The sequence below is a fragment of the Amia ocellicauda genome, chromosome 1 (genome assembly GCF_036373705.1).
Source record: "Amia ocellicauda isolate fAmiCal2 chromosome 1, fAmiCal2.hap1, whole genome shotgun sequence".
NCBI lineage: Eukaryota > Metazoa > Chordata > Actinopteri > Amiiformes > Amiidae > Amia > Amia ocellicauda.
Genome location: NC_089850.1, coordinates 57806835 through 57826291, shown reverse-complemented (window position 1 = coordinate 57826291; position 19457 = coordinate 57806835). Strand labels below are relative to the sequence as shown.

General features: G+C 43.0%; 2 protein-coding genes across 4 annotated transcripts in view; both read right to left on the bottom strand.

Annotated features, from left to right (window-relative positions):
* The window catches only part of LOC136754653 (alpha-2-macroglobulin), a 34999-nt gene extending 27348 nt beyond the window's left edge, over positions 1-7651 (bottom strand). For all 3 annotated transcript variants that reach the window (XM_066710681.1, XM_066710689.1, XM_066710697.1), the window contains exons 1-10: positions 7498-7651; positions 6437-6617; positions 5395-5551; positions 5024-5076; positions 4353-4373; positions 3910-4078; positions 3477-3561; positions 1067-1175; positions 704-809; positions 198-307 (exon numbers count right to left, since the gene is read on the bottom strand). In XM_066710681.1, coding sequence (XP_066566778.1) covers positions 198-307; positions 704-809; positions 1067-1175; positions 3477-3561; positions 3910-4078; positions 4353-4373; positions 5024-5076; positions 5395-5551; positions 6437-6617; positions 7498-7553 — 1047 coding nt within the window. In that variant the 5' untranslated portion in view covers positions 7554-7651. The remainder of the gene's footprint in view (positions 1-197; positions 308-703; positions 810-1066; positions 1176-3476; positions 3562-3909; positions 4079-4352; positions 4374-5023; positions 5077-5394; positions 5552-6436; positions 6618-7497) is intronic.
* A 2332-nt stretch (positions 7652-9983) lies between these two features.
* On the bottom strand, positions 9984-18643 carry LOC136754611 (alpha-2-macroglobulin-like). Its single transcript, XM_066710598.1, has 5 exons — positions 18559-18643; positions 12520-12624; positions 11741-11846; positions 10761-10802; positions 9984-10157 (listed from the first exon to the last, which is right to left on the bottom strand). Exons 1-5 carry the CDS (start codon positions 18619-18621, stop codon positions 10138-10140), a joined length of 336 nt encoding a protein of 111 aa, XP_066566695.1. The 5' UTR covers positions 18622-18643; the 3' UTR covers positions 9984-10137.
* Positions 18644-19457: the final 814 nt, after the last annotated feature.

Sequence of the window (19457 nt, the reverse complement as noted above, 5' to 3'; positions counted from 1 at the left end):
CAATGAAGTATTATTTGATCCTGTATGTCTGCACATCTTGTACTATTTAAACATTAACATAAGTATCCCATACCTTGTTTAAACTATCTAAGTAATGCTGATGCTCTTAAACCAACAAAGCTGTTGGGATTCCTTGATGTGAAAGACACTTTAAAGAACATTAATTTATTATTGACAGCAGTAAGAAAATCACTGACCTTGCCTTCAAACACATTTCCCTTCTGATAGAACTTGGGTGTGTCCACAAAACTGACTTTGCCCATTGTTCTGGTGTAAGTTAAGGAAGTTGTTTTGCTCATTGATACTCCTGCAAATTCAGAATACAGACAGCTTTCAATAACTGTCCTGACAGAGAGAACCTGTGCTGATTGTCTCTGAGGGCTTGCTTGCCGGTTGGCAGAATTTCTGCTGCCACCATTGCTTTTGAAGTAAAATTGGATAGGGCTAACCTAAGTGCTGGCCTGCACAGTCAGATTTGTCAAAAAATTGACAGTCACAAGTATTGTCATCCTCGTTTTCAGTACTTTGTACACCCTCCCCTTGCAAAGATAACGGCACTAATTTTGGAGGTGACAGTATATCCAATTTAAGGAAAGAAGACTGATTTCAGTTATGTGGCCCCTTTCGTTCAGACCCCTGACAACATCTGCCTCTGAAGTGGCCTGGGTTGACAATATGTGTATGGTTCTTAAAGGTGGGTTACCCGTTTCATCTTCTTGGACCTCAGCTTTGAATTCAAGGTCATCGAATGATATGTCCTTGAACAACGTGATGTTGAAAGTGTGAGAAACGCAGCCAGTCTTGTCCACCTAGGAGAGCAACAGCAAACACACCCACATCATCAGCCACGACCTGTTCCAGAGAAGCTCCCAAGAGAACAATCATAGTGCCAATCAAACAAACAGAACTTAAAGGCTTCTGTTTGGCGATACAAAAATGGCGGATTAGCACCATTGTCAATGATCTGCCACAGAGATTATGCAGACATTGCGCAGGTTTGGAAATTAAGTTCAGCTCTTACAAATCGCTGAAAGGTGGTGCTGGGTCATTCTCAGGTGGTACTTACTTCAGCTGACACAGACAGGCAGTTTCTTGAATCACTTTCCAGAAAATAATGTCGAATGGGGCATAATTCAATCTGTGCTCTTCCAGACACTGGCTTCCCATATGTGTACCTGTAAAACAATGACAAGTCACAGGTCATACAGTGAGGGAAAAAAGTATTTGATCCCCTACTGATTTTGTATGTTTGCCCACTGACAAAGAAATGATCAGTCTATAATTGTAATGGTAGGTGTATTTTAACAGTGAGAGATAGAATAACAACAAAAAAATCCAGAAAAACACATTTCAAAAAAGTTATAAATTGATTTGCATGTTAATGAGGGAAATAAGTATTTGATCCCCATCAATCAGCAAGATTTCTGGCTCCCAGGTGTCTTTTATACAGGTAACGAGCTGAGATTAGGAGCACTCTCTTAAAGGGAGAGCTCCTAATCTCAGCTCGTTACCTGTATAAAAGACACCTGTCCACAGAAGCAATCAATCAATCAGATTCCAAACTCTCCACCATGGCCAAGACCAAAGAGCTGTCCAAGGATGTCAGGGACAAGATTGTAGACCTACCCAAGGCTGGAATGGGCTACAAGACCATCGCCAAGCAGCTTGGTGAGAAGGTGACAACAGTTGGTGCGATTATTCGCAAATGGAAGAAACACAAAATAACTGTCAGTCTCCCTCGGTCTGGGGCTCCATGCAAGATCTCACCTCGTGGAGTTTCAATGATCATGAGAACGGTAAGGAATCAGCCCAGAACTACACAGGAGGATCTTGATAATGATCTGAAGGCAGCTGAGACCACAGTCACCAAGAAAACAATTGGTAACACACTACGCCATGAAGGACAGAAATCCTGCAGCGCCCGCAAGGTCCCCCTGCCCAAGAAAGCACATGTACAGGCCTGTCTGAAGTTTGCCAATGAACATCTGAATGATTCAGAGGAGAACTGGGTGAAAGTGTTGTGGTCAGATGAGACCAAAATCGAGCTCTTTGGCATCAACTCAACTCGCTGTGTTTGGAGGAGGAGGAATGACCCCAAGAACACCATCCCCACCGTCAAACATGGAGGTGGAAACATTATGCTTTGGGGGTGTTTTTCTGCTAAGGGGACAGGACAACTGCACCGCATCAAAGGGACGATGGTCGGGGCCATGTGCCGTCAAATCTTGGGTGAGAACCTCCTTCCCTCAGCCAGGGCATTGAAAATGGGTCGTGGATGGGTATTCCAGCATGACAATGACCCAAAACACACAGCCAAGGCAACAAAGGAGTGGCTCAAGAAGAAGCACATCAAGGTCCTGGAGTGGCCTAGCCAGTCTCCAGACCTTAATCCCATAGAAAATCTGTGGAGGGAGCTGAAGGTTCGAGTTGCCAAACGTCAGCCTCGAAACCTTAGTGACTTGGACAGGATCTGCAAAGAGGAGTGGGACAAAATCCCTCCTGAGATGTGTGCAAACCTGGTGGCCAACTACAAGAAACGTCTGACCTCTGTGATTGCCAGCAAGGGTTTTGCCACCAAGTACTGAGTCGAAGGGGTCAAATACTTATTTCCCTCATTAACATGCAAATCAATTTATAACTTTTTTGAAATGTGTTTTTCTGGATTTTTTTGCTGTTATTCTGTCTCTCACTGTTAAAATACACCTACCATTAAAATTATAGACTGATCATTTCTTTGTCAGTGGGCAAACGTACAAAATCAGCAGGGGATCAAATACTTTTTTCCCTCACTGTATATGTGTGAAGATTAGGAGAACTGTATGTAATGTAGTACAAATACTAGCCATTCCCTTTATGAATTGTGATGCGGTCTGTTGAGGCTGTTTGAGATCAATACACGATAAACAAACATTGCAAGCCTAGCCTAAGACAAACATTGCAGACCTGAGTCCGGGTGGACCTTGATCGCTGGTTTGGAAACCACTCGATAACCTTTCAAGTTTGATACTTTCTTCAGTGTTCAACATTTTGAAGTGTTAAAATGTGTGGCTGTGGTTGTATTTTCATAAAAACTAAGTCTGAGAATTGCCCTGACATTTTATTTATTTTTAGGTACACTTGTAGCATTGGAGATCAACAGCTGGGACGCCTTCTAATCAGACCAAAGGAAGGAAGCCGTAGGTGAAGTCACTTGCCTGTCCTTGTCTAGCCTCATTGAAATCCTAACCAGATTCTGCTAAATAACTCCTCATTTCCAGCTCTGTCAGCGCATGGCTATAACAAGATCTCTGGAATGTAGCAACTAGTTTTATTGGAGGGAGTGTTTATTTTGGCCAGCAGGTTTGGCGTTTAAGTGACCATGTACTGAATGCATGCATGTATGCCTGTCTGTAGATCGCACACACAATTGCTTGCGTGTACATAAGTACATAATCTATATACAATACATACAATAGCATTGTACAAACCGGACTCACCTGGCACACACTTGAACTTTGGCTTCAGTGTCCAGGACAGTGACCAGCGAGGGTCCTGTAACAGTGACCTCAAACTTGGGCAGGACTGTGGGCAGGAAGCAGAGGGGGTAGTGACATTTGTTAGAACAACTGCAGACCTCTTTGTGAGACAATGTGTCCAAGTCCAGCTGGCAAGGTGTCTGTGGAGACTGAAGTCACCTTGTGTATCAGTTGTGCATGGATTAATGTTGTGCACTTTATTCTAATATGTGCCTAAAGTCTTCTGAAATCTTGGTTCCAAGCCTGCCGAGGTGACAAAACTATAAGCAACTGAAATGGTTTGATGAATACAAAAAATCACACCGTAGTTGAAAACAGGGTAGATCTTATGAGCTCAGATTGAAAGTCTGTGGGCATCGAAGAGATCTGTATCTCCCCCCCCAGAGAGACTCACCGTACTCCTTGACAGTGAATTGAATTTCATCTCTCAGTCCATCACTATTCCAGACAGTCAGAGAGTATCGGCCCAATTTGACTTCTGAGTTCAACTGGTGCGACAGATCCAGAATGCTCCTGTCAGATGTCTGGTTCAGCCACTGAGCAATTCGGTTGTTTTCTGGATCCTGGGGAGAAGATGGTAGGAAAGGAGAAGGAGGGGGTAGATGGAGAGAAAGAGGGAGGGAGTGAGAGGGAGTAGGGAGAGAGAGACCGAGAGAGGGAGGTGGGGAGAATGGATTAGGGCAGTTGTTATCTGAGCAGTTGGTAAAGTGTTAAGGAGTATTGAAATCTGTATATATATATATATATATATCTGGAGCACTGGGGCTGCCTGTCTCTGATATGCCAGTTGCTTGTGGTGATCTAAATAATCTGTATTGATTGGCAAAATGCACTTACCCTGATCTCCACAGTGCTGTACTGTAAAAAGACATACACAAACAATCAGTGTCTATTTACTTTGAGCAATGAACATACTTCACAAGCATCCCAGTTAGAGTGTACTGTTGTCTATCTAGGGTGCCGCCCATTGACATTGTCTGACCCCTACTGTGACGAAATGTTCATACAATATATAAGCGGATTGATTGTCTCTAAAGTCCATATTGAACACTCTTAACTAGGAAGTGTTTCATGCAACCAAAGACATGAAAACTCAGGTTCTTTTAATATCTTTGTCTAATAGCTTTGAATGTCAAAACAGTATATATTTGCACTCCTGTGCCCATGACTAAACTACAGGAGATACAGATCTCCCACCCACACCTGTCCCTGACTCACACTGAGTCTGGGTCATCCAACTTTGCAGATCGCCCTTATGTGATTACCTGTCCGCCCACATCAACCTCATTGTTGTTGACTATAAGACAACGATTTGGTTCCAAAATCTGCTTACTTTTGAGAAATGCGACCCCCCCAACATCTGCACAATAAGGCTTGTGGGTTGACATTGATAGTAGCAGCTGTTGTCGGCAATATTGATTCACTTGTCCCCTGAACGCCCCATGAATGTCAAGCTGTGTCCTCACATGTGGCGATATAAAGTACCCACTCTGGATCTTTTCCCTTACCGAGGCCAGGATGGGGGCAAAATCTTCGCTGAGAGAGACGATCCGGAAAAGGACTGGAAAAAAAGAAAAGCCAGATGACGATAAAGGGTGTGATTTTTTGCTTGTTGCTGGTTTGTGTTATTAGTTGTTTCCGCCATTTTTCTGCCGCTCTGCACCAGCAGCTCACTGTATAGATAATTTACAATGATTTCTTCTTTTGATACTAAGGTAGTATTAAGCCAGTATGTGAAAGTGGCACCCTGTCCTCTTGAGAGGAGAAGTTGCTGGAGTCTTTAAACACAAGTTGGGTTGAACGAGTGTTACCGACTTGTATGGCAACATCGCACATCTTCAGGGGAAAAGGAAGAGGGAGGGAAGGATGGAGGGAGCACCTTTCTGTCCTGGTTTGTAGATGGGTTTGTCCGTCTGGATGATCATAAGCTTTTTTGTCTTTTTGAACATGACGAGAGAGCGCTGTTTGTGGCTGAATGTGTCCCCGCGCATTTCCACTTCAATGTTCCCTTTGGTATCCTCTTCCACCAGAGGCGCCTGTGGGAGAGAAAGGAGCGGATCAAGGAGTGGGAGGATGCTGGTCAGTGTTCCCTCACAACCCTGCAAAGGCACACTTTCACTTCCTGCTCTTGGAAGGGATCAACACAGAAACGGGCCTAATCTCTGGCCTCTTTTTATTTTCTTATATATTTTCTAGTGTGAATGGGATAAGAATGACATTGCTGAACACTATACTGGTCACCCGCTGAACATCACAGGCAACACTGAGATGTCATTCATGTTTTTAAGTGGTAGTCACAGGGGCCTAGGAGAAAATATTCGTAGGCTTCATTCAGAGAGTCTTTGTCTGGCGTGAGCTGATATAATGAACCTACATATCAACACACAAATGACTAAGACATTTGTATACAATTAGGAATAAAACCGATATGTACAGTTGAATGTTTGAAGTCATCTATTTCTGCAACCGGGCTTCCCAAATGACAGCTGACACTGTTGTTTAGGCAGCACTGTGGAGCAGTGGTTAGTACTCATAACTGGAAGGTTGTGGGTTCAAAGCCTGGGTGGGGCAGTGCTGTTGTACCCTTGAGCAAGAGACTTCACTTAGATTGCTCCAGGAAAATGCCCAGCTGTATAAATTGGTACAAATGTAAATTGCTCTGGATAAGAGTGTCTGCTAAATGACAAATAATGTAATGTAGGCATAGTTGGATTTTCAATGGTTTTATAAGAAAAGTATGTTTAACCTTGGATAAAAATGACCTCTTGTTAAGAAGGAATATTTCTGTAGGGATTTGTTTCCTCATGAGACAGCTCTAAAGTCCTGCAGCTCTCTCCCTGCCTCGCCACCTCACTGACAGCCTGACTGAGTGACCAATCGAGGATTGTGGGAGCAGCGGCCTGCCTAGTTTCAGTGCCCACCTGAAAATACACACAGCCGGTGAACATTGCCTCTGTGCTCGTGTCCAGCAGTGTCCTCTTTTCCTGCTCAGAGATCAGAGACACAGACAGGTGCAGGGTCTCATTGGCATGGAGGAGGCTGCCACAGAGCTTGGCTTGGGAGCCTCCACTGATCACTGCAGGGAAGGTCACAATATAGACCCTAAAGGGGCAAAACACAACACACACTGTAGAAATGAGCCACTTCCATGAACTCATGGCTCAAACTAACTTTGGAATTTAACTTGTGTCCAGTAGTCAGCTCCTCTGATCAGCACCTTGTAGAAATCACAGATTCAGCAACAATTGTGAATGATTGTTTTTCATTTCATGTAGACAAATGGAAAAAAGTGAAAGCAGATAGAGAACTCAAATTTCTGGGTCCTAAAGGAGGAGACGTATAAAATGTGAATTTGGTAACTATCTCTTCTTTGTATTACTTTAGTAAATGTAACTCGTATAATTGTGCTATACACTTTAAACTGATCATATCCAGGTGTATCTGACCACTGTAAGTGGAAATTCTCTGCCCTGGGTGATTGTCTTACAGACCACAAACTAGCACAAAACCCAAATTACAAACCGTGTTAGTCATCAGCTTCAACACAGAATGTCTCAGCAGACAGGCTGCTCATCTATTCTTACAATAAAACTCAGTAACATCTGCAAAGCTGACTGCTTTTCTGGATACCAAATGACATCTTAACCGTATAACAATCTTGAGGTGATCAAAAGCAGAAATATGTTATTCCTGTTAAAATGTGGTCTGTCTGCATGTTCCTTATGTGAAACTTTTTTTTTACCAAACTTTGTGATTCTTTGTGTATAAATGCCCAAATGATGGTCTAAATTCAGAGTTAGGGAGACACACTAGAGGACTGCATGCTGTGTGTCCTGACTCTCCAAAGGCCTTTGTACTAAACCTGCTATTTCTTGACTCCGGACTCTGATTCTGTGAAAGAAAAATACTTCTTCAGATGGAATTTAAAATGCATCTTTGGACCCAGAGTCTTTCAGCTTAGTGAGTCCGCAGGCATACTCACGGTGTCTCATCTGCCTGGCACAGCAGCACACAGCCGAGCAGCAGCCACTTCCACATGGTACAATCCAGGGAAAGCCAAAGCAAGAGGTGAGAAGCAGTGAGAGACAGAGGAGTCGCAAGTGTTGCTCTCCTAGCTGGACTGACACAGAGTGGACTGGGACACAACCTGTTTATGCCAGAGGTGTCCCTCCCATCTCCCAACCCCCACTTCCTCATATCCATAAGTCCTGCCCTTTGTTGATAGACAAACAAGCTGCAACATTGAGGTTATTGACCTGCCCTATCAGCATGTCCCTTCTGGGCATGAGCTCAGTTGGTTAAATAGTTCTACCTATATGCTGCTGTATGTTTAAACTCCAGGTTATTTTGGTTTGTTGGCAAATATATGTGGCCTTCGCCATACAGTTCCTTGAATTACAAAACATATCACGGGTTGCAGGTGACTTGGAGACAGACTTCGGGCTGCTAATGATGTATGACGGTTTGCACTACACCTCCATCACACTACTTCACCAACTTCTGTTTATGTACTGTATCAGGGTAGGGAGCATAAAGTCCTTTGTATAGAGATGGTGTTGATTTTGGCTAATTGGGTGGAACATAGGTTCGATAAGTCCCGTTTTTTGGTTTGTTTAGGCTATTATTAGCATATTACTGTGATTGAATAGCTGGTTGGACAATGTAATATAATTAGCAAAAATGTAAACCAAATGAAGGTGTACTCCGGTGTTTGTGGAATGTTTATTTCTGATCAGTGATGCGATCAGCTTTCACAACAGTTTGTTAATTTTCAACGTTAAAATAACATTTGTTTCCGTTCATTTTTTTGGAAATCGGAGAAAATTATAGCATTGTCCTCTGCATCTCTTCCGACCACTCTTTTTAGCACCTGTGAACTTTAATGTGATTTTACACCCCCTAGAAACTGTATTGGTCTGCGAATTCGTGTAGATGAACATAGATCAAGAGAGGATTATTAATCAGCCCTAATCAGTACTTTATTTGAGTCACTTCATAAATTATATCTATCTATCTCTCTCTCTCTATATATATATATATATATATATATATATATATACATATAGATATAGATATAGATATAGATAGATAGATATGTATGTGTGTTAAATAGTTTAACTGTGTAGTGTTACAGGTGAGGGGGATAGCAAGTGAAATTTTTATAATCATGCCCATATTGATTTTACTTATACCAGAAGCTCTGTAGATGGGAATGGAAGTGATTTTAGTGAGGAAATAGAACTTTGCTGTTTTGCTCCAGTGAATGAGGCAGGTTAATACCTCCTTCCTTTTTTGATTGTGTTAAAAAACAAAAACACACAAAACAAATATGTAGTATGAATAGTCCAAGAGAGTTAGTCAATCAAACAAACAACCACAATTATTTTTAGGAATTCTAGAGCCAAAAGGTCTGTCCCAGTATACAGCCACCCTAAACTCACCCCAAACTCCCTAAATTATATATATATATAGATATATACACTGATCAGCCATAACATTATGACCACCTGCCTAATATTGTGTAGGTCCCAAAACAGTCCTGACCCGTCGAGGCATGGACTCCACTAGACCTCTGAAGGTGTGCTGTGGAATCTGGCACCAAGACGTTAGCAGCAGCTCCTTTAAGTCCTGTAAGTTGCGAGGTGGGGCCTCCATGGATCGGACTTGTTTGTCCAGCACATCCCAGAGATGCTCGATTGGATTGAGATCTGGGGAATTTGGAGGCCAAGTCAACACCTTGAACTCGTGATTCATCAGACCAGGCCACCTTCTTCCATTGCTCCGTGGTCCAGTTATGATGCTCACATGCCCATTGTAGGCGCTTTCGGCAGTGGACAGGGGTCAGCATGGGCACCCTGACTGGTCTGCGGCTACACAGCCCCATATGCAACAAACTGCAATGCACTGTGTGTTCTGACACCTTTCTATCAGAACCAGCATTCACTTTTTCAGCAATTTGAGCTACAGTAGCTCGTCTGTTGGATCGGACCACACGGGCCAGCCTTTGCTCCCAACGTGCATCAGTGAGCCTTGACCGCCCATGACCCTGTCAGTTCACCGCTTTTCTTTCCTTGGAACACTTTTGATAGGTTCTGATCACTGCAGACCGGGAACACCCCACAAGAGCTGCAGTTTTGGAGATGCTCTGACCTAGTCGTCTAGCCATCACAATTTGGCCCTTGTCAAAGTCGCTCAGATCCTTACGCTTGCCCATTGTTTCTGCTTTTAACACATCAACTTTGAGGACAAAATGTTCACTTGCTGCCTAATATATCCCACCCACTGACAGGTGCCATGATAAGATTATCAGTGTTATTCAATTCACCTGTCAGTGGGCATAATGTTATGGCTGATCGGTGTATGATGTCTTACATTCATAGGAATCAGGTGATTACCTTTAATTTGAGACAATTATACTTTTATAGTTTTTAAATTTATTTTATTAATTAAGAAGTAACCATTGAATCTTCCATCTCATAAATGACAAGAGAAGAACTGGGCTTGTGCAGGTCTGTGGTGCATTGTGAGTATTTGACAGCTAAATACACAAGTCATTCAGTAATTGGTAGACTGTCAGTCCTGCATGTGTTACTGAATGATTTCCACAGTCCACGCTTTGCTTTTATACTTCTTCTCCACGAACTGCAACAGAAGCACAGGTGCAGAGTCAATAAAGTGATCGAAGATATTTAAATCAATCATATTAAAACCAATTTGAAGCTGAAGGGTTTGAATGGTAGCCAGTGACTTAATTATTACTCCTGAACATTCTGCTAATGATTTCTCAGGCCCAATTGAGCGAGCATTGAGAGTGGAGGTGGTGGTCAGGTGATTTACTGAGAGACACGTGGGTGTTCAGGTTCCCCTCCTTCAGTATCTCTCACCTCCAGCTGTCAATCACTCACTTTCAGTTGCCTATTCAGCAGCCATGACCGCTTTTCAGCCTGTAGTGTGGTGCATGATAGGTTCTATGCTTTCCAATTTAACAAAGAATTGTGAATGAAGATAGGCAATGCCTGTGACAGGAATGGATTCTTAGGTCTTTCTGATTGCTCAACATCCTCAAGCTCTTTCCTTTGAATAAGTGTCCTTCTGTCCTGTATGCAGTGACCCTTCAGCAGCACAGTCCTCTCCCTTTTCTGATTTTTTATACTTATTAAATCACCTTTGCTTCCCTGAGAGCACTATGCATCACTTCACATGCAGTGATAATGCAGCAAATCAACAGTGAAGGTGTGGGCTTACCGTCAGGACATGGAGAGGTGTATTCAGACACGGCCTGCTCACCTACAAGACATAAGGACCACATAGTGAAGGACAGACAGGTACCTATTTGCTGAAATGTACACAGCCTCCAGTACTGGAACATGCTATAAAGAGATCCTGTTCAACACATTGAAAACTTGGGTTTTTATTTTTAAATATGGTATCATAGTGTTTTTCTGTACAAGGTATTGCAATGTATCCAGTTTGTTAATTGGTTAATGCCACACATTTTCTACTGTAAAGGCCTCTGCCATTGTCACAGCTTGAATACAAACTATTGAATGTATGTATTTTAAAACGATATTAATTTCCTTTTCTCTGAGAATCTCAAGGTGCATGTGTTCTGTGGCGGTCAGGGTCAAGCAGCACTGTATTGTTCATCACTGTGGACAGGGGCTTTCACATGTTTTTATACCAACATAAGAAGGCTTTTATGGCCACCTAATTTTTCAATGATCCCTACCTTATCAGCCTCAGATGCCACCAGAACTGAATGCCATACACTTTCTGATACAAAGACAGAAGCCAGGTGCATGTTCTTTATGGTGTAGTGACTCTTAGCAGTATGTCAATATACAGGGAATAGCTGTTTGCAGTTATCAAAGTGTAGAGTAATCAACTGGGACCATGTCCTCCATGATGTGGAAGTATGAACTGAAGAATGTTGAAGATATCTGATGAAGCATTTATAGCTTTGGACAACTGAGGAAGGGGAGTCAGTCTGGTACCATACTGTTCTGGCTGTGTCTTTGACCCCAGTCTGTGTATTCTGCTCTCATCTGTGTTCTGCACTCCAGCACAGTTTAGAAGTGGTCACCTAAGGATGCCCAGGGACTGGACATTTCATAACCAGACAGCTGTCCTGCCAATTCTTCTGCTATGTCATGCCTGATCACTACCACTTTGTAATGCACAATGTCATCATTTCAATGGACCTCTTATTAATTAAAAAGTCTTACTGGTCTGGTAGTAGTCGTAGACCTTGACCACAGCTGGTTTGAGGTTGTTCACTGGGTGCTTCTGGGTCATGGTGATGTGATAGTGGTAAGTTTTTCCCCTTATGAGCTGTTGAGAGACAGTCATGTACTCTGTGATTTATGGACGTTAGTGCAGGTCCTAACATTCACTCAGAGCTGGCAGTATATTGTTGCCAGAGAAATAATAATATGCATGGTTGATCATGGTTTCCTTGGCAAGTACAACATCTACATGAACTCTCTTACAATGCATTACCAATTAATGAAAGCTTGTCTCATTCCTTTTGGTGATTTGCTCAAAAGCAAAAGTCCAGTAGATGCTGGTTCTAGTAAACATTAGACTGCCACTCCATAGAAATCCATGTTTACCCTAACTATGCTCAATTGATGGGGGATTTCCCTAGGCTAAATTAGTTCAATGAGGAGTCATTATTAATGAACATTGTTTCAAATGACGGGTGTGGATACTTTAGACATCAGCTGTATGTGAGGTTAAAGTTCTAGGTTGGTAACATTACCACATACATTTCCTGAGGGAGAGGACTACTTTTAAGAATTAAGTTCACAGTCAAACTTTGCTTATGACATTTCATACCCTGCAGGGTTGCAATTTCATTTTACACAGTATAAATGTGTACTAAAATTAAGCACCCCCAACAAAAAAAACAAGAAAAAAACAATCCTTTTAATATCAGTAGTTTTTATGAATAAAATTGAAACATAATCAATTAAATTCAGCTCCTTGCAGTTTACAAACTCACCTCATCCAGATACAGAATCACATGGCCGTCTTCTTTGTCAACTCGCTTCACCTGATTTTGTAATCTCAGCAGGACAGGAGGGGGGAATAAGGCGAGACTTGAATACTGAAACAGAGGGGAAATGGCAGTGAAATAGTTGAACAGAGACAATGTGCTGGACTCCTGTCTCTAGCTGTCCTAGCAGTGAGGTGGGATTGAGACAAGCCTGGGTGGACGTCAAACTTGGCAGACATTACCAACAATGCAATGTATGTTAATAGGGCTGTGGAAAAATGTCTGATGGTGTGATGGCAGTTCAACGCCGCCTTTTCACACCACGAGTTCACAGCACAAACCATAGAGCTATGGCTGCACGACTGCAACTCTCATTGCTAACCAAGCCAAGGAAGCTGGTGCTCAGCCAATCCAGGCAGTGATTGGACAACTATGTTTCAATCCTGGTCACTGCCCAGATTTGAACTAGTGATGGTCTTGGAGCCCAGCTGTGCTCAGAGGTTGGTGTTTTATCTGTCTAGCTACTCTCGCTCTGTGGCCCCTTTTAAATAATTCACACTGAGGAGTCAGGTTAACATGAAAACTTATATCGACAACTGAGTCCGTAATACTTTAGAAAAACATCTACATGTTTGTCAGCACCAGATGACGTTCAAAAGTCGAATTTAAAAAACATGCGTTATAAAATAAATGTGTATTTATGCATACCCAGGTATACAAAATATAAACTTTCAAATAAAAACATATATAATTAAATGCACAGTAAGTTACTTACTGTGTGTTGTCCTTACAAAATGTCCAACTATATCACGGTCCAAAAAGAGCTGCATTCAGATGTGTGTATTTTAAATATTGTTTGCCAGGAATGCAAGACGGTCGACTTGCTCTGGATCCAGGGTTGCTTGTTTTCTATTTATAAGGCTTACTACTGTTGAAAAGACACATTCAGAGTGTACAGATGTGCCTGGCACACACAGGTATTTTTTGGCCAGTTGAGCAAGGTGTGGATATTTCAGGCCATATATTTTTCCAGCATTCGAGTGGATTGCTGTCTGCTGAGAGTGGTGTCTCCTTGACATAGCACACCATCTCCTGCATCATTTGTATTTCTGTTTCTTCTTCCCCACGGGTGTGTCACCAGACAGGTCACCCATTGCAGTCAGCGCAGTTTTTCTTTATTTTCAGAAGTGCTATGTTCCTTTCCCAAACCAGTTTCATTTCCAAAATGCTGTATCACTTTTTGAATTTCATCCTGTACCTGATGCTTTTCTTTGTTCAGATGGATGTATCAATTGGTGAAAGCGTGTATCAATGAATTATGTTTTGGTCAAAAGTATGAATGTTGATCAGCTTTCTTTGTTGTACCTCAAACTCAGATCTCCATAGGGATGAGATGCGGGAAGAACCACCTTCCCCAGTTTGGGTATGCTTGGGGGATGAGGACCCTGAGGGGGAGGTAAGTGGTGAGGATCCTGCAGAAGCCCTGGAGGATCCAAGAGTGTTTCCCCCAGATTTGACCCAGTACCGTGGCAGGTTTGGGACTGCCCAGATGGAAGACCTTACCCTTCAAAACGCCCAGCAGAATGTGCAGGTAATAAATGGGACAGCTGTGGACCCCACCCGACCACTTTCATATCCTCATTTCGTCATGCGCCATAACCTGTTGTATCAAATGACAAAGAAAAATAATGTTGTCTATGCACAGCTCCTTGTCCCCACTACTTTCAGGCGCACAGTTCTGAATCTGTCCCATAGCCACCTGCTTGGAGGACACCTGGGAAGAGAGAAAACCCTAGAGAGGCTGCTGCAACGATTCTTTCGGCCAGGGGTGTACGCTGAGGTTATACGTTACTGTCAAAGCTGTCCAGACTGCCAGCGTACGGCCCCCATGCCATCGTTCCGCAACCCTCTCATACCGCTACCGATAATAGGCACGCCTTTTGAGAGAATAGGCATGGATTTAATTGGACCTTTACCCAAGTCGGCCAAAGGTTTCCAGCACATCCTGGTGGTAGTGGACTATGCCACAAGGTACCCTGAGGCCATGCCTTTGTGTACTGCCACCACAAAAAATATAGCCCGAGAGCTAATCCAAATGTTTTCCAGAGTTGGGCTGCCCAAAGAAATTCTGACGGAACTAAGGTACACCGTTCATGTACAAGGTAATGAAAGATGTGTGCCGTCTTCTCTGAATTAAGTCTTCACACTTCTATTTACCATCCACAGACGGACGGCCTAGTGGAGCGGTTTAACAAAATGTTAAAAAGCATGTTGAGGAGGACTATGGAAAGGGACAGACGTAACTGGGATCAACTGCTCCCTTTTTTCATGTTCGCCATCAGGGAAGTACCCCAATCTTCCACAGGTTTTTCACCTTTTGAGCTTCTTTTTTCCCACAGACCGCGAGGCCTCCTCGACATCACAAAAGAGAACTGGGAACAGCAACCCTGCCCCCATAACACGGTCATTGAACACGTGGAAGAGATGAGGGAACGGATTCATGTGGTGATGCCCATCGTGAAGGATCATCTCCAGAAAGCCCAAGAAGCCATGTCATGCCTACAATCATCCTCTTCCCCCTCGTGAGTTCAGTCCAGGAGATCGAGTGTTGGTCCTGGTGCCCACAACAGAATGTAAGTTCCTTGCCACCTGGAGAGGCCCTTACGAAGTCCTGGCCAAGGTAAGCCCAGTAAATTATGTAATCCGTCAACCAGGGAGAAGGAAACTAGAACAAGTGTACCACGTAAATTTGTTGAAGAAGTGGGTTGCACAAGAAACACTGTGGGCTGCACAGATAACTGATCCGATTCCTCTGGGAACACCCAGGGAAGAAGTAACGATAGGGGATGTGTCCCCGCAACAAGCACAAGATTTGAGGGAGCTGGTTGACCAAAACAAAGATGTCTTTTCTCCCCTGCCAGGACGCACACAGGTGGTGGAACACGATATTGTAACCATACCAGGGAAATGTGTCCATTTGAAACCTTATCGGGTGCCAGAGGCCCGGAAGGTCGCTATCACAGAGGAGGTAAGGAAAATGCTGGAGCTTGGTGTCATCGAAGAGTCCCATAGTGCTTGGTCCAGCCCAATAGTGATCGTCCTGAAACCAGATGGGATTCTTCGTTTTTGCAACGACTTCAGGAAGTTGAACAAGATATCCAACTTCGATGCCTACCCCATGCCCCGCATTGATGAGATGATTGAGCGATTGGGAACTGCTCGCTTCATCAGCACACTAGATCTCACAAAGGGTTATTGGCAGGTTCCATTGACACAAGCAGCCAAGGAAAAGACTGCATTTGCCATGCCGGAGGGCTTGTATCAATATACTGTGCTTCCATTTGGACTCCACGGGGCCCCAGCTACTTTTCAACGCATGATGGACCGCATTCTCAGACCCCACCAAGCCTATGCTGCAGCCTATCTCGATGATGTCATTATCCACAGTCATACCTGGGATGATCACCTGTCTCGTCTTCGAGCAGTTGTCAATGCCCTTCGACTTGATGGCCTCACAGCTAACCCAAAAAAATGTACAATGAAGCACAATATTTAGGACACCATAGGCAGAGGTCTTATCAAACCCCAGGAAAACAAAGTGGCAGCTATTCAACGTTGGCCTCAACCCCGGACAAAGAAACGGGTACGTGCGTTTCTTGGACTCACCAGCTATTACAGGTGCTTCATTCCAGATTACGCTACCATTACGGGCCCCCTTTGTGACCTGACACGCAACAGCCAGCCCACCATGGTCAGATGGTCTCCGGAAGCAGAATCAGCCTTCGCCGGGTTGAAGAAGGCTCTTTCCTCTGCTCCCGTGCTCCACTCACCGGACTTCTCGGCACCGTTCCTGGTCCAGACCGATGCATCGGACACGGGACTGGGGGCTGTGTTGTCCCAGGTCGTTGCGGGTGAGGAACACCCCATATTGTGGGACGGCATGGGACGGCAGTTTGTGTTAATGACTGATCATGCCCCTTTGACTTAGATGAAACGGAACAAGGATGTTAACCTTCGAATTACGTGCTGGTTCTTAAGTCTTCAGGCATTCCATTTCCAGGTGGTGCACCGCTCCGGTTCCCAGCATGGGAACGCAGATGCCCTCCCCCTGCCTGCACTCTTTTTATTCTTCCGCTTTGCCCGTGGGGCCGGCACTGGGGGGGAGGTACAGTGGGGGAAAAAAGTATTTGATCTCCTGCTTTGTACGTTTGCCCACTGACAAAGAATTGATCAGTCTATAATTTTAATGGTAGGTGTATTTTAGCAGTGAGAGACAGAATAACAACAAAAAAATCCAGAAAAATGCATTTCAAAAAAGTTATAAATTGATTTGCATGTTAATGAGGGAAATAAGTATTTGACCCCTTCGACTTAGTACTTGGTGGCAATACCTTTTTTGGCAATCACAGAGATCAGACGTTTCTTGTAGTTGGCCACCAGGTTTGCACACATCTCAGGAGGGATTTTGTCCCACTCCTCTTTGCAGATCCTCTCCAAGTCATTAAGGTTTCGAGGCCGACGTTTGGCAACTCGAACCTTCAGCTCCCTCCACAGATTTTCTATGGGATTAAGGTCTGGAGACTGGCTAGGCCACTCCAGGACCTTAATGTGCTTCTTCTTGTGCCACTCCTTTGTTGCCTTGGCTGTGTGTTTTGGGTCATTGTCATGCTGGAATACCCATCCACGACCCATTTTCAATGCCCTGGCTGAGGGAAGAAGGTTCTCACCCAAGATTTGACGGTACATGGCCCCGTCCATCGTCCCTTTGATGCGGTGCAGTTGTCCTGTCCCCTAAAGCCCCCAAAGCATAATGTTTCCACCTCCATGATTGCCTATCTTGGCAAATACATGTTGTCTATTCACATTTTTAATAAACATATATCCTATTTTAACAAAACAGCCTCAAGGTCAATTCATGCAGATCAACCTCACCGCTAATCTGAATTCATATTAGAAAAGTATTGTGGTAATTGGCGTATCAACCCAGTCTCGTTTTCAGAGGACTTGACTGCTGTGGGTTGTATGTGTGGGGGGTCACTAGATAAAAGGACTTTATTCAGCAATTATTATTTCTTCGGATATTGATACCAGATAAAACGGAAACTCTACTTTAAAGTCCTAAGACAATTGAAAGTACTTACTAATAAAACAATAACTGTAATGATAAATTAAAACAATTTGTCCATTGCAACATTTTGGCTGTATCTTATGAGATCAGCATCCTTTCATTTCACCAAACTATTAACAGTACACTTACTCAGAAACCCCTTCTCTGCCTCGCTATGCAGAGACGCTTATGCGTAACTTCGAAGAAGCATAAATCAGGTTTAAGTCAATTAAATGTTGTTTCGATTGGTCCAGTATTCAGTCCCTTCCGTACAGCAAGGTTAATTGTGTGAGACACACATGGGATGTTGAGCAAATTGAGATGTCTTTCTACTGCGATGACATAGTTCAGGCACTATCATTAGTGACAGCAATTACTGAATTGCGTATATTAAAATCATCCAGAATTTCAGAAATACACTCTGCAACATTTTCTGCTGTGTGACTTCCCCTGAGCTCTTTGGTTTGCAGAATAAACTTTCATAGTTCCCAAGAATCAGTAATACAGTGTGCTGTTACAGTAACATAAGCATCGGTGGCTAAGGAGGTCCAACCATCTGTAGTTGTCCTGCAATGTCCTTACAATCATGCAGCATTTGTTTTACATTTGCACGAGTAGAGTCATACAGTTTAACTGTGTTACTTAAAATTGTTGTGACTTGGAATTTGGTATCTCGACTCTATGCAAAATTCCCTGAAATCATCACCCTCGACAATGCTGATGGGTCTCATATCTTGGCAAATGAAATTAAATGTCAAAATAAGAACTTTGCTTAATGGATACTTCATCAATTCCCAATAATATAACTTTTCCATATTGATAATAAAACTGGATTATCAATAAATCATAATAAGGAGGGAAATCTGTAAAAATATCGATATTCGACTTTATCATTACGCCACTACTGAGGAGCCCCACACATTGTACTTGGAACTCACAGTTGTTATATCTGTATCTTTAAGGTAGAATCCGGACAGGATTTTGAAGTTCAGAATGACCATGTTGGTGTTTTCTCTCGGGCCGGCGTACCTGTTGGGTTGGAACAACAAACAATCATGAAGAGCTGTAAATTCCCATAGTAAGCAATCTCTGAAAGGGCTCATTCCATGTCAAGTAAACCAGTTTCAAGATTTAGCTTATTCCTTTTTTTCTTTTTTTTGTATCTTGGAAGATCTAGGTCACCTATGAAAGCATGCCAAATATAAGTTAGGTATTTAATTTTGGATTCATGTAATGGACCTACAAATTAGAAGTAGAATGTCAGGACCCCTGTGACGTTTTCTGTATAGACAGCTAGACCTTCTGTTGTATTGATGTGCTGCCCAGGGTGCGTAAAATTGAACATTATTCAATTTTGTCAAAATCTTGACTAATAAAGACCACAGAAGAGGTATGGCTTTCTGTATGCAGCACTGTACCTGTAAAACTATATTTACTGTCAGATTTAATGCGCCCACAATAATGGCTTTGAGGTCATTTATTTGTTTATTTTGTTGAAGTCTCTCACTCCCTTTTTTTGTGGGGTTTTTAGATTTGTGTTTGAAGGACAGAGGGATTTTTTCTTAATATGACTTTATACAGTTTCAAGAATCGGTCATGGTTACTTTTCTTCCCAAGAGGTTTACCAGCTGATGTTTGAAAGAGACCACCCCCGTGTCTTCTGGTTTTTATTCCAGCTCAGCTTCCAAGAATGCCTATGAACCCTTAATTGTATTTTTGTTGTTTTTCCTGTATTACTCTGTTAGAGTGGTGGTTTCCCACTCCTGCAGATTACCCATAAATGTTTACAGGTTACTAGAAATCTATTACTGAACAAGAGCTGAAAACAACAGGAACA

What these genes read in the sequence shown, in the direction of transcription:
- LOC136754611 (XM_066710598.1), bottom strand. Translation starts at nt 18,621, where the DNA reads ATGGTCATTCTGAACTTCAAAATCCTGTCCGGATTCTACCTTAAAGAT. An exon ending in AAGATACAGATATAACAACT is followed by an intron (nt 12,625 to 18,558) that starts GTGAGTTCCAAG and finishes CCTCTGTTTCAG; the next exon opens with TATTCAAGTCTCGCCTTATT. An exon ending in TGATTCTGTATCTGGATGAG is followed by an intron (nt 11,847 to 12,519) that starts GTGAGTTTGTAA and finishes GTCTCTCAACAG; the next exon opens with CTCATAAGGGGAAAAACTTA.